The sequence below is a fragment of the Salarias fasciatus genome, chromosome 19, assembly GCF_902148845.1.
Source record: "Salarias fasciatus chromosome 19, fSalaFa1.1, whole genome shotgun sequence".
NCBI lineage: Eukaryota > Metazoa > Chordata > Actinopteri > Blenniiformes > Blenniidae > Salarias > Salarias fasciatus.
In genome coordinates, this window is record NC_043763.1 from 19,905,292 (window position 1) to 19,920,459 (window position 15,168).

At 42.3% G+C, this 15,168-nt stretch overlaps 1 protein-coding gene across 6 annotated transcripts in view; it reads right to left on the reverse strand.

Moving 5' to 3' along the window:
* Nucleotides 1-12,763: 12,763 nt before the first annotated feature.
* nrxn3a (neurexin 3a) overlaps nt 12,764-15,168 on the reverse strand; it is a 143,719-nt gene continuing 141,314 nt past the window's right edge. For 5 of the 6 annotated variants that reach the window (XM_030117643.1, XM_030117642.1, XM_030117640.1 and 2 more), the window contains one exon: nt 12,764-13,989. In XM_030117643.1, coding sequence (XP_029973503.1) covers nt 13,685-13,989 — 305 coding nt within the window. In that variant the 3' untranslated portion in view covers nt 12,764-13,684. The remainder of the gene's footprint in view (nt 13,990-15,168) is intronic. The other variant, XM_030117644.1, reaches the window with a different exon arrangement.

A 15,168-nucleotide genomic window follows, 5' to 3' on the forward strand; every position in this document is an offset into this window, starting at 1 on the left:
TCTTACTTTAGCTTGTTGAAAAAACATGGAACCCAGCCAGACTGTGTTTCATTCATTCCCATGGACTGACATCTGCAGAAGCATAGATCTTCAGTTGATGCAACTAATCTGTTACTAAACTGTTTTGCGAGGCCTTTTTGAGAAGAGAGATCATTACTCATTTTGATGTTTTTGAGTTTGCTTCAAGGAAGCTCTTTTGTGCAGTACGACAGGGAAGTTATTGGCAGGTAGTTAGTGAGGGCGAACCAAACACGAAGGACTTTTCATGGTGGACGGAGTTCACATCTGGTTGTTTGATTCAAAATGTAGAAACACTTTGGCTGAGTTTGTGAATGATGGCAGTTTGTTTAGCCAAATGGATTCAATCCACCGATCTCAGGAGAACATTAGAGAAATCCCAGAGGTTCAGGGTGTGGGGGTTTGTCCTCACAGTTTAAACCACATTCAAGCCCCTTTAAACCTGAAATCTTTTGTCAACACTCGTTTTCGATGTGTCTCCGTGACACATGAGAAAATTCTTTTTATCGAAAAAACTAAAAAAAAAAAATTATAGGAAAAAGCCTCCACCTGACTTCACAGAGTTCTCCTCCAGCTGATCGTTCCAAATAGGTTTAATTATGGCCCAAATTAAATGACAGTGTTTCGAGTGAAAACGAGTCGTTTTTGCCTTTTCATTTCAGGAAATTGTGGCGTTTACATGGCAACTTTTTGAAAATGATGACTATGATGCAGTTAGCTTGCCAGGCCACGAGATGGTGCTGTTGGCTGTGTTTGTAATGAAACTACACACACACACACACACACACACACACACACACACACACACAGGAGGATAGACAACGAGGCTGGATTCCTGTTACAGGTGACTCAGCTATGAAACGAAGTGCGAATTTGCTTCTGCACAATGCAAAGTTGCGTTTTCCCGGATTTGCAGTCGGGAGTGTTTTTCCACTCAAGTTTCACAAACTGTTGTCGTGAAAACAAGCCCCGAAAACGCAACGCAGGTCTTGAATTTCCATTTGAAAAGTTGTAGCATAAACAGGGCTTGAGAAAACTAACAAGTGCCTCCTGAAAGATAACGCTCAAGTTCCATAAGAACAAAGAAGGGCCATTGATTGTTCTGTTTTTCTACTTAAGCTTAAATAACTAGGAAGAAATCTGTGAGAACATTAACAATGGCTGTTGAGTCATCTTAAAACTCTTGAAGTTCATTCAGCAAAGTGTTCAACATCGTCGCTGGCTGCCAGTTAGCATCACGGCAGAAGTGGTGTTACGCAGCGCTTCATCCTGTAATCACCTGTACAGCTCAGTGCATAAGAAACAGGTTGCCGTTTCACACAGACTCACCCTCACTCAGCGATGTGTGTTTGAAGATGAGGGGGGATAATTAAAGTATGAGAGTGAACCCAACAGTGAATGTATTCAACACTATTTCTCTCTGTAAAGACAGATTAACATAATTACGAATGCCATTGTGAGTTAGCAATTAGCCTTACAGCAGGAAATGACACTTTTCTGGGGGGAAAAAAATGCATTATTCTTTTATTCTGAGAGGCCTTAGGTTAAATTGATGTAGTTCTATTTTTATTGTAAAATAAATAAAAAAATATTGGCACTTCAACTAACGATAACCCCCATTCTGCAGTGGTAGGAGAAAGAGCGTTAGCTAACATCATACAGTTTGGATGGTCAGCAAGACACAACGTCTTCAGGGCTGAAGGATTAATTCACTGTTCTTGATTTGGGAACTAAAACCTCAGGTTCCCACCCAGAATGTGGTGCCCATTCATCATGTACAAAGGATCTTAGGTTTTATAGGTGACGCCGCTCGAAGTGGACTTGTGGCGTTTTTTTTTCTGCCGTTCATCTCATTGAAACCAATTAACAGAAGTAATTTGAAATCCATTCCTGGAATTCTTTCCGCTCTTTGATCATAAACCATTGAGCTCTATTCTCAGCGTGTTAAGGTGAGCTGCTGGAAGGTCAGAGGGTTGGTGAGGGTGTGTGCTGGGGCGGGGCGGGGTTTGGGTTTGGAGCATATGTCAGAAGAGTCATTTAAGACCGATGGTTTGCTCTGCTCACATTGGCGACGGCGCGCTGATGAAAACCTTTGATGAAAGAGTCCCTCACTCAGTCTCTGGTTGGATAGCTACCTGCTCCTCGCCGACGTGACGCAGATCCATCCCATCTGTTTTCATAGTCAATCTGCTAAAATTACTGATGCATTCAATGTCTGTTTTTAATGGTCAATTTCTTGTATGCTTTTATATTACTTGTGTAGTGCAATGTTTATTTTTATATGTCAAAGAAAGATATAACATAAATGCAAAATAAATCTTAACGTTTACATAAGAAACTGTTTCATATCTTTTTTTTTTTTTGTTTGTTTTTTTGTCTGATGCAATTTTAGCAACAAGTTGATGAAGATCATATGAAATACTCACCAGAGCAACACTCCTGTGAGGAACCACCCAGTAAGAAAAACAAGAGAGTCTTGTAAATTGCGCTCCTGGTTTTTTCATCGACACATTTACAAACCGAGCCTGGACAATAAACAGACTGTAAAAGGAAGTCCCGAGTGAACGTTGAGGCGATAGAAAACCCAGAAGAATGAGATGAGTGACACTTTTTCTTATACTGTGAAGAAAACGTATCACATCTCACATCGGGAGCGTATTCGGTAGCTTTAGACACAACTCTGATTTCTCCTTGCTGGCTAAAGCGCCTTGCTGCCAAACATCTGCGTTCCAGTGGGTCTAGGAAGGATCATGGTTTATTGGTTTCTCACAATGTCAGACTGACGGTGAAATTTTACAAGTACAAGGCCAGAACTGCGTATATGTACATAATGGAGGCAGATCGCTTGATTCTGTTTCAAACACAAGGAAAACACAGAGAGGCTGAGCTGACATGTTCATTTTCGGTAAGCCTGATTGAAGGGCTGCATTGTTACAAGAACACTGAATAAATGAAGTGATCAGGTTGATGTGAGGGCTTCATCTACACGAAGAACACCATCCTTCGCATGGAGGATCATTCCCATGATGCTTTGCACTGGGATCGCACATCCAGCTCGATATGAAAAGAGCATTTTGAAGTCAGGCAAAGAAAAGAACGCTGGATGTTTCCATGAAAAACACATTTCAGGATATTGTTTGCCAGTGTATGCTTGCAAAAAGAAAAATAATTACAATGACTGAATGGTGGAATTTTCTCTGTGTAAGTAAACAACGCTGAAGGTCAGTACTGGATGCTTGATACTGAGTTCAGACATTATTCTGTAGAGACCAGGCTCAGAGGTCATCGTCAACGTGGTTCAGAAAAGAAGAATCAACATGTGAACATTATCCAAGGCCGCAAAACAGCAGTGAGAAATATGACTGAATAACAGAATGATCAATTCTCTTCCCACTCATTTGTGAGGGAAAAAAATTCTCTTCTGGTTTTTTTTTTTTTTAACTTTTTTTTCCAGTTTAATTTTTGGAGACAATCTTTAATTGTGATTTTAAAAAAGTTAAGCAGGGCATCTCCAACATGTGTGGTTTTCTTTGTAAGCCATTTCAATCATTCCATGTAATTGTTGGTTTAATTTTTCCTGTCGGTTTTCGACTTCCTTCACTTCCTGACAAACATTCAATCCTTAAGTTTTAATCGATAAGTCAACTTTCCCATTGAATGATTATCCTGGATGATCTCAAAAAACTGCCCCTGGTTTGTTGTTTCCGTTTTGTACCAGTTCCTTAAAAACATTTTCACTGACAATAAGTCCCATTTATCCAGGTACCTGTCTTCATTCTGCACGGGTTTGTCCATTTGGAACACGACAGCACAGTTTGGTATGAAGGAATTAGTATAAGTGATAAAATAAGAAGTTTGGGGAACCAAAGGAAAAGTTAAGTGAGTTTGAGAGGAACAGTCAGTCCCGAAAGAGGGGTAATCTTAAAGACAGGTCAGAAAATAACAAGATCAAAACACTGGAAGGAACTCTGGACATTTAACGTACGAAAACCAACTGGCAGGAGGAACATGAGGGAGGTGAGTTTATACACACTCAGGAGGGGGAGACACAGGTGAAGCACATTAGGGAGGAGAAAGGTAATCACACACTGAGGGGAGGCAGACAGGAACAGGGACCTGGAACACATCATCAATGCAAATAAATGCAGACAAGCGATAAAAATTTCTCATTTTCACTTGAAAACAATGCAGAAATGGGCCCTCGAGCTTAATTTTCTTAATAATCTGCATCCTCTCAAGACGCATCAGCTGGACTAATGAATATGAAAGATATTTTAATCAAAAGTGTATACTGATAAGGTTTAATTTGCACTGAATGGTGCAATCATGTGAAGTTTCTGAAGGGTTCCAATGTTCATGTCTTTCGCTCTACTTTGTGTGACTTATCTTGAATTTTTTTTTTTAACCTAAAACACTTGAAAAGTCCCGAACTCTCCCTCCACAGTTTGAGTTCAGCAGGAACAAAGAGCCTTTAGGATTCATGTAACACAGGAGGTTCTTAAAGACTTCAGTGGCTCTGTACCTCCAGGGTGCACTTTTTGTTCTTTCAGATTCACCCAATGAGAAATAGCACGGCTGGAAGGAAACGGCGTGGGGTGAGGAATACATTAAACAAAGGCATACATGCAGCCCGACTCACACAGTCGTCTCCGTACAGGTCGTTCCAGTTCTCTTACAGTGCCACCTTCACCTGCTTCTTCATTTTCAATGCAGTAAAACCCCAAACAGTACATTTTTTTTTCCTCCCCCTCGTTGAACATGCTGTGAAAAAGAAGCTTTTGTAGCACACTCTGGGCAATCACACCCAGAGTCTCCAAAAAAATGGCTGTCCTCTTACACTCGAAAAGTACACTGAGTCCTGCCAGACACTCGGTAATGCTGGAAGTGTGACAGAAGACAATAGTGGAAAGAAAGCGATTAATTAGCTGCACCGAGGCAAAAAAAAAAAAAAGTGAGAGGATGTATGTGTGTTTTAGAGAGCTCTCTAAAGAAAGGAAACTAGCGGTGAGCAGAGATGGTATGGAATTATAAGAGGAAGCCTCTTTTCATGTATGCCTAAATAGGCTTTTCGTGACTTGCAGTGACCTAATTTCTCCCAAACACACTCGGACACACACACGAGCGCACAGAAGGCTTCATGCTATAAGACAGTCATTTAATGAAGGTATGAAAACTTCAAAAGAAATGTTTGAGGCTACTCACTGTCATAGCCTCGATCTGAAAGTTGACTTCTGCTGTATGTCTGACTTTAAGCACGATATATCTAATTCATAACTTTTCCATGAACTGTGTATATTGATAAGTCAGTGCTTGTGGTTTTTCAGCGACAAATAAAAACACCTGCTTTTATTTTGTGTTGTTTGTAAAATAAATAAAAGCCGTTAGGGCTCAAGATTTTTTTCCACTGTGTGAAGATAAAGTAAAAATCAAGACCATATTTCAGGAGTGTTCATTAAAAGAACATCTGCGGAGCATTTTGCAACAAATTACAATAATTTCAGGGAATCAGTGTCTTTCTTGAAGGAATCTCAGCAAAGTTTCCAGTCTTCAGATGTAACATGTTTTTTGTGCTCAGCAAGTGAAACTAATGAAACATGGCTGAGTTGTATGCAAAACGCTTCCGATCTGATTTGAAACTCCTTCAGATGCTTGTACGTTTCAAAAACCTCGCCGGCTGTTTCTCAGTTATCCAGGCAGCTGACGTGAGTATTGAGTCACAGTTCATGAGTTTAAGGCCCAGTTCACACACCATTTAAGGAGGAAATGCATCGTTTAGTGTTCTTGTGTCGTTTCAGAAGAGTTTCCCGTTTACACGACAACGCTTTGGAAACAGTTCTGGGTGATTGTTACAAAACTACCAAGTCCCAGGAGAATATGGCCTGGGAGTCATGACAGTCTGAAGGCCGGCATTGTTCGTCTCCTTGTGCTTGTGCAGAAGAACTCTTTTCTACGACCACAGTGTGCATAAAAAACAAAAAAAAAAAAAAAAAAAAAGGAAAAAGATAGCGTTTTTGCCATTTACACAGTGGCGCAGCATTTTCAGCAAGTTCCAGCATGGGAACTGTTTTCAAAAAGTTGCATTTTCAGTGAGGCTGTCATGTAACAGGATCCTTAAAACACAACGAGATGTTTGCGTTTTAAGTGAAAACATTGTCATGTAAACAGAGCCTAATATCAATGTCAACGCCAGCTCCTGTTTAAGCAAATTATAAGATGCCCTATTCTACGTACAACATAGTTTGGACTATTTATTCATGTTAATATGAGGCAGCATCAGCATCACCGAAAGCAAAACTTCTGAAGTAATTTCTGTGGTCTTCAGAGCTTCAAAATGCAAAATTTTACTAATGCTGTGTTTCAAAGTATTAGTTGGTAAAGGTCTGTTTTGTGGTCAGTAATCACATCAGTGTTACATTTTGACAAACTGATTATTTCCCAGCTTTAGCTACTCTTATGAAATTAAAGCAAAACAACAAATCTTTGAGTTAATTCGAGGATCTGATAAAGATGTGAAAAAGTCCAACTTCATGAAGGCAACAAAGCAAATAGTCATCAAATCATGGTGGCACTGTCTGAAGAAAGAAATCCTCCATAAAGTCAACATGAAAGGTTCAGTTGAACATCTCTGTGGCCTTGATGGCAGGTAGAAGTGACCATATGGCTGCTGAAGCTGAAATAACTACGTATATATCTGAGGGCTCACGTGGGTTTTTAAACCTCATGGTTGTTCATAGCAGGAGCGTTAGCCGGCGCTGGCTCCAGCACTCCACTCCACCACCCTGAATGGTGGCTGAATGGATGGATGGCTGCACATGGTCTGCTCCGGCCAACCACTCCACTCACCTCAGAACTGTTTGCCTCAATGATTTGTACTGCACAGATAATGTTCCGTCGTCAGCTCATTTGTCTCTCACAGCATCTCCACTGACCGTGATGAGGATTGCATGATGTACGACCATAGCTTACCATGGCAGAGGTCGAGTTTTAGAGGGTAACTCAAAGTGTAGACACGAGTCTGGAAGGTCCTACTGCTCCTAAATTATCAGACTTTGCCTTTTATATCATTCACAAGAAGCTAAATAAAGTGAGTAGAAGCCTTGAAAACAAAATCTGGAGAAAAAAAATACACATTTGTGCTCCAACTACTGGGGGATCACACTCCTCAGCCTCCCTGGGGAAGTCTATCCCAGGGTAGGACTCCGGCAGAGCTGCTCTTTGTCACCGATTCTGTTTATAGTTTTTATGGACAGAATTTCTAGGTGCAGCCAGGGGCCGTAGGGGGTCCGGTTTGGTAGCCACAGGATTTCATCTCTGTTTTTTGCAGATGATGTTGTCCTGTTGGCTTCATCGAACCCAGAACTGCAGCACTGCACTGGGGCAGTTTGCAGCCAGGTGTGAAGGATGAGTGTGAGGATCAGCACCTCCACATCCGAGGCCATGGTCCTCAACTGGTAGAAGGTGGTCTGTCCTCTTCAGGTCGGCGGAGAGACCTTGCCCCAAGTGGAGGAGTTTAAATATCTTGAGGTTTAGTTCACGAGTGGGGGACGGATGTAGCATAAGATTGACAGGCGGATCGGTGCAGCGGCTTCAGTGATTCAGTCATTGTATTGGTCCATTGTGGTAAAGAAGGAGCTGAGCCGAAAGGTCAATCTTCAATCCTACCCTCAGCAATAGTCATGAGCTTTGGGTCATGACCGAAAGGACAAGATCCCAGATACAAGTTGATGAAATGAGCTTCCTTCGTAGGGTGGCTGGACGTTCCCTTAGAGATAGGGGGAGGAGCTCAGTCACCAGGGAGGAGCTCGGAGTAGAGACGCTACTCCACATCCAGAGGAGCCAGCTGAGGTGGCTCGGACACCTCTTTAGGATGCCTCCTGGACGCCTCACTAGGGAGGTGTTCCGGGCATGTCCCACTGGGAGGAGACCCCGGGGAAGACCCAGGACACACTGGAAAGCCATGTCTCTCAGCTGGCCTGGAAACACCCCGGATCCTCGTAGAATAGATCATGGAGGAAGTGTCCGGGGACAGGAAAGTCTGGGCATCTCTGCTCAGACTGCTGCCCCCGCGACCCAGTCCCGGATAAGTGGTTGAAAATGGATGGAAGGGTGGATGGATGTGTGACACAAAGACAGTCTGAAATATACTATAGTCGTAAGAGCACATTCTTCACATGCTGTTCAATCTCATGAAGGCATTTAGCTTAAACTTTGATAACTTCATTTGTCTTTGGGGCGACAGTAGCTCAGTTGGTAGAGCAGTTCGTCTTATAACCGGACGGTTGGCTGTTCGATCCCCGCTCCCGCAGGTGTAAAACTGTCGTTGTGTCCTTGGGCAAGACACTTAACCCACCTTGCCAAAGTATGAAAGTTGTGAGAGTGAATGGTGGTGGCCGGAGGGGCCGATGGCTCAGATTGGCAGCCTCGCTTCCGTCAGTCTGCCGCAGGGCAGCTGTGGCTACAATAGTAGCTTACCACCACCCAGTATGGAGTGAATGAATAATGCAATGTAAAGCGTCTTTGAGTGTCCAGAAAAGCGCTATATAAAACCAATGCATTCTTATTATTATTTAATCAGTCATTGGTGTTAAGCAACATTAAAATAAGCTCCACTACCACGACTGATCACATACAGAGCTTAATGGAATACTCCGAAGATTTTGGACCCACGCCCTATCCCTATCATTTACAAAGTGAGATAAGCTAATAAATACCTTATCTGTGTTGGTGCATCTAGCGGCTGGCTCCCAGCTGTTAGCATTGTCGTTAGCTTAGCTCAGCTACTGGAGGTGAAGAGGAAACAGAGCCGGACTGATGAAAGTGGACAAAATACTCCTTCCAGTGGTCCAGCAGATGGCGTATTAGCACGTGAAGTAAATCCGAATGGTTATAATACATTTTTAAAGACGTGTTTTCCTTTTCAATCCGTTAAAATAGCATGTTGATACACACAGATCTGCACAAGCATAGTGCTCCGCGGAAGGATATTCCGGCGCACAGAGGCTGAGTCTATGGCTTCTACTGCTGTGCTCCGGTATATCCTTCCGCGGAGCACTATGCTTGTGCAGATCTGTGTGCATCAACATGCTATTTTAACGGATTGAAAAGGAAAACACGTCTTTAAAAATGTTTTATAACCATTCGGATTTACTTCACGTGCCAATACGCCATCCCCTGGACCACTGGAAGGAGTATTTTGTCCACTTTCGTCAGTCTGGCTCTGTCTCCTCTTCACCTCCAGCAGCTGAGGTAAGCTAACTACGATGCTAACAGCTGGGATCCAGCCGCTGGACGCACAGACACAACAAAGGTATTTATGAGCTTATCTCACTTTGTAAATGATCGGGATAAGGCGTGGGTCCAAAATCTTCAGAGTATTCCTTTAAGATAGCTTCACACTTCTTTTCTTTGTCACCTATGATCCAAGTGTAATGGAGATAAACACAGATAATGAAACTTACCAACACATTTCAGAAAAAAAAATGTGTCAAAAAAGAAAAGATCTCGTGTGAAACTTTTGGATCTTTGAACAAAAAAAAAATCAAAAAAGTGTAAATCTCACAGCACAGCATCATTAGAATAAGATGAGCTATTTTAAGGCAGCCAATGAATTAAATTCTGTTAAAAAAACAACTGTGAAAAGAGCGTAAATCTGCCAGTCTTAAGTGAAAACAGTCAGAACGCATGGAAAACATGCAAATTCTCCACAGGAAAGCTCCATCAGATTGAAAGTCTGAATCGAGAACTGTGAGGCAGAAGCAGTGCTAAATACTCGCCCATCGTGATGCCTGAAGCCAAACCATTCAGAGTTACGGAGGCGCATTTCGTAAAAACAGAAAGCACGATAAGTGTGCATTAAAACAGCATGAGCTCGCAGTAAAAGAGTTGTGTGGCTGAACGTTCCGGGCCTGCAGTCCAGAACTGTCACCTACTGAAAACATTTGACAAATTAGAAAACAGTAAATATCAAAGGAGGGCCTGGCCTGGTGAGCAGATGATATCCTTCAAAGAATAGCAGAGAAACTGTTTTACCTTAAAAAAAAAAAAAAAAAAAAAAAAAAAAAAAAGCTAAACATTCAGAATATGCACAACATTTCCAGTTCTCAGTCTGAAAAAAAAAAAAAAATTCTCCCTTTGAAGTTTGAAATGTGGAGCCAAACACTGGAGCCTGTCAGCTGCAGGAAGGAACTCTGGGCTTTACTCACCTTCACAATGCACCATGTCATATGATAATTCGATTCCCATGGCAGAAGTCAGATTTTTTTTCTTTTTGTGGGTGTAGTTTAACCTTCTCCTAAAGGTCAGTGATCATCTGCAGCAGTCTATCAGAACCTAAAGGCATCAACAGTATAATTCACTCCAGACTCTCACTTCTCTTATTGTCAATCAAAAGATATAATCTGCCTAAAGCTGATCAACCTCCATGGCTGCTCTGTGGCTCCCTCTAGAGGAGGCATGCAAAACACTGCCTAATGGTGCGTTCACACCGGACGCGTTGCAAGCGTCACGGGCGTTGCTTTTACATTCAAAGTCTATGGTGGATGAGCTTCAACGGACCTAACGCGCGTCAGACGCGTTTCGAGCGTTGGCGACGCGCGTCACACGCATCACGCGTTGCAGGCGTCAACGCCTGAAGTTGGGAAAATTGAACTTTGGAAGCGTCAACGCGGAGCGTCATCCAATCACAGACGAGCACTCTGAGCACTGATGTGGGCCAGAAGCTCGTCAAACTGGGCCTGGGAAAGGCGGAAGTACCGTTGAAAGCGAACTTCATCCTCATCCAAATTCGCCAAATTGCGAACGCCGCTGCAGGATAGGATGAACCCAAAAACATCACACAGGCGCCTGACGACGCCGTTTTCTGGCTTTCTTTATTAAATAAAGCCAAGCCAGTGTCTCGATGGGATCCGCCATTGTCAAAATGAAGACAGGACACAGAAGCTCCTCCCACTCCCGCCAATGAGCTGCCGCGTATCGCGAGCGTTGCAAGCGTCGTGTGTAGATGAACACGCGTCGAATTCCACACTTTACATGCGTTAACTTTGTGGCGTCAGTGACGCCCGTGACGCTTGCAACGCGTCCGGTGTGAACGCACCATAAGGCTACGTTCAGACTGCAGGGCTTCATGCTCAATTCGGATTTTTTTGTGAGTTCGTTCACATTTACAATAAAATGTGACTCGTACATGATCTCCCGTCTGAACGTAAATACCACCCAAAACTGTCCCGCATGCGCAGAAGAGGACATAACGACGTCACGCAGCGAGCAGATATGTATCGGATTGAGGACCACATATCCAAGTGGCCTGGGTCGAATTTGAAAAAAAACGGATCTGTGTTGTTCAGACTGTCATGAAAAGATCAGATCCAGGTCGCATAGAGGCAAAAAAATCGGATTTGGGTCACTTCCCCCTGCAGTCTGAACGTGGCCTATCACTGACGAATTGCAAGTTCCATTTACACGACAATGGTTTCAAATGAGAATGAAGAACTTCAGCTGCATTTTGGGAGTCCGTTCACGTGACAACAGTGCCCCTAGCCACAGAGAACACATCGGAACTTTTGGAAAATGCTCCGACTCCGATGGAAACCGGTGAATATGAAACTTTAATGCAACTGGAGTCTCAGAAACTTGCTCATCATCCCATTGTGTTTGTTTTTTTTGAGGAGGGACTATAGATTTGTTCACCATAAAAAAAAATGAAACATATGGATTTACCCAATGACTACAGTGTTGTTTCAGAGAAAAAAAGAATGTTTTATTTGTTATCAAACTGATGAAAAAAGATTATGAAAAGTAACAATCAGAACAGAAAATAAAAGAGTGACTTCTGGAATAAAAAAAAAAAGAACGTCTGTACCTCCTCTTCATTAATGACGATGGCAGATCATGAGAACGTAAACGGACAGTAAAGTATTATCGAAAACGAGATGCCAACTCATGATAAAGAGGTGACGGCGATGACTTGAGGTGACCAGTTCCGCCTGAAACACACGACTTGTTTTTTTAAGCTCTTGAACCCGTGAGCCCCCATCCAGTGTAGCTCGCTGTCTTTGCCATTATTCAAAAAAAAAAAAAAAAAAAAAAAAAAAAAAAGAATAAACAAAACCAAACGTAACACTGATGTAACCCAGAACAAGAAAGCCATGGTACAGAAGGAAGGGCACCTTTGTATTTGTTGGACAACTGCAAGTAGTTAAATATTCATGCAACTTTAGAAACATCTCTGTTTAGATTTCTAGGCTAACAATACATTTTTATTCTTTATGAATATCAATATGATTTTCCACATTCTGGATAAAGTCTTTCTCCATGTAAATTAACAGTTAATAGACTCTGTCATGAAATTTGCCAATAAACCATATGTTCAGTCTGTACAATAGAGGTACTAAAAATTACAACTGTCATGGTATATGTACAATTTTACTACCTACAAAGTACAACAGATAGCATGTAATAAAATATGTAAACAAATTTTCTTCTTTTTTTTGACACAGTCGACTGTGACAGCAGATAGAATTCACACTTTCAACAGTTGATTTATTTCTGTATACACATTAGTTAACAGTGTTGTAGTACTGCATTTGTCTTCTTCCTGACACCTCCATAGAAAAAGAGAATGATCGGCGATGAACCAACATACAGCTTTGCAGAAAAGATAAAACCACCACTGGCTGTGCATCAATAATAGACCTTTTCTTTTGGAGACAGTTTTTTTTCTTGTCATTTTTTTTCTCTCTCTCTCTCTCTCTCTTTTTCCACATTGAGCATTTTTGAGGGGTCCGAAAAGAGGGGAAGTCCTGATCTGATGACGGAGAGCCGTTTTTGCATCAAAGAGAAGACGGACGGTCCAAGTGGAAACACTCTATACTGGACTTTTTACTGGACTGGACTTTTACGGCAGAATTAGGATGGCATGCATTTTACAATCAGTCGCTTGATTCTCACCAAGAGAAATTCCTTCCACAAAGCGAGTCAGTGTCCGTCAGACAATGAGAGGAATTGTGGTGAATTAGACGCCAGAGCAAACAGATGCTATGAGATCCGCCCGTGGCGATTTGCTCACTTGGTTTCATTTTATACACAGAAATAGTTTTTTTTTCTTTTTCTTGCTGTTCTTTTTGTCTTTTTTTCCTCTTTTGCTCAAAGCAAAAATAATTAAGACACCACACTTATATTATTTATAAACCATAGAAATTTGTAATACTTTGATACAAGAGTCCATTTTACTCGTACAATGATTGTGTGCCTGACCCCCCTCTTGTTAAGCACTACATGTTGCTTACATGCTGAAAATGTAGAAGATTATGAGCCTTTTGTAATTAACAATTTCACAAAAAATTGTTGAATGCCAAGGATCACATAGCTCTAAAAGTCACTTCGGAGAATGATGCTGTGAAATATTTCTATACTGATAATGTCTCTGACCAGATAGAAGAGTAAGGTCTCTAAAGTTGCTATTTAACCTTGTCATTAAGCGTATGCTTAATAGTAAGTGTGCTTTATGTTACAGTACATATCATCAGTTCAACTACTCAGCACAGTATAAGATTATTCAAGTTCCATGTTATACCATCATTTGTCATAGCTCCTCACGAGGAAACTGGAAAGGAAATGTTCTCTCAGTGCTTTCTCTCTTCGCTCTCTCGTGTTCACGAAAGTCTCACAGTCACACGTAGTACTCTTTATCCTTGTTTTTCTGTCTCTTGTTGCTGCCTTTCAAGCTCTGCTGTTTGTCCTTCATGACAGCGCCGTTGCTCTGCACTGCCGAGTTGGTTATGTAGTTCCTGCTCTCGTCCACCTGGTAGGAGCCTTCATCCCTGTTCCTGTACTTATACATGGCATACAGAAGGATGAGGATGCACAGGGCGGCGGCCGCCACTATTCCGATGACCATCCCGGTGGTGCTGCTAGATTCACGGACCACTTCCGAGGTCCCTGGAACTCGCCTGACGCCTGGCTCTGTGGGGAGTGCTGTGGGTATATTACGGAACATTGGGGAGGTTATTAATGGGCCCCTCAGCACGGTGCTGTCTACCTCAAAGGATGTGGGCAATGGAAGCAACACTAGGTCTGGCTGGGGTTCTAGCTCGCGGTTACTGGTTTGGCCGGAGCACTGTGGAGGGTCGCGGCGGAGGCAGAGGTGGTGGTGGTGCGGCTCTGGTCGGCGGTTAGCGGTATGGCGGTAGTGGTAGTCCTACTGCGTGTGGAGACCAAAGGTTTGTTAGGTCTAAAAGTCTTGGGGGCGTTTGCTTTGTAGTCACCTTGAAAGCCTGACGTGGACCAGGTCTTATCTGTTACCAAGGAGAAGGCCGAGTAAAAATCTTCATCATCAGTAGGGGGCAGGTTAGACTTGAACGCTTTCCCAGAGCCATACCCGATCTCACCAAGCCATCATCATCACAATCATCGCTGCCTCGGTCCGACAAGCAAGGTACCCCCGCCTCAGTGGCCTTGGACAGGGACTCTTTGGTGGTCTCAATAATGGCGAGGAGTGGGTGGTGGGTTGAGGGAGTGGGAATGAAGGGTGCACGAGGAGCTACAGAGGGGTGCGCTAATGGATCCTCAAGTACTCTGATGACTAACTCAGCTCCTGGGATTGGACAAGAGACAAGGAATCACATTAGAGAACAAGATCGATTTCTTTTTTTTTTTAAAGAACATGCATAATTTCACACAGATAAACATAAAAAAAAGCAAACAAAACTCTGAGAAACAGAGCGGCCAGTGAGTGTCTGGTAAGATGAGCCCATTCAGAACGCTTGATAAACCTGTTTCCATTGGATGGATCACGTTAGCTGAGATCAACAGTTTGTGTTCATGCTGACTCAACTTATTTTTAGACGTCTATGAAAATACGGGCAGAGAGTGAGACTAAATGTGAATTTCATCTTATATACAAAAAGTACTATATATGTAAGACTTAATGAACACGCTGCAGAGCAGAAGAGACAAATAAAACCTCTGTTGTAACAAATGAAAGTTTACAGGAGTCTATTTCATGCTGTTTGTTAGATATCGAATCTTTTAAGAATAAGTTATTGATGATGTTTTCACCTGAAATCCTTCCAATGACGATAGGTGAAGTCAATTGTTTGGTTTCCAGTTTGAACTTTCAATGTCATTTTCATACAAATCGTTATTTGAAATGAA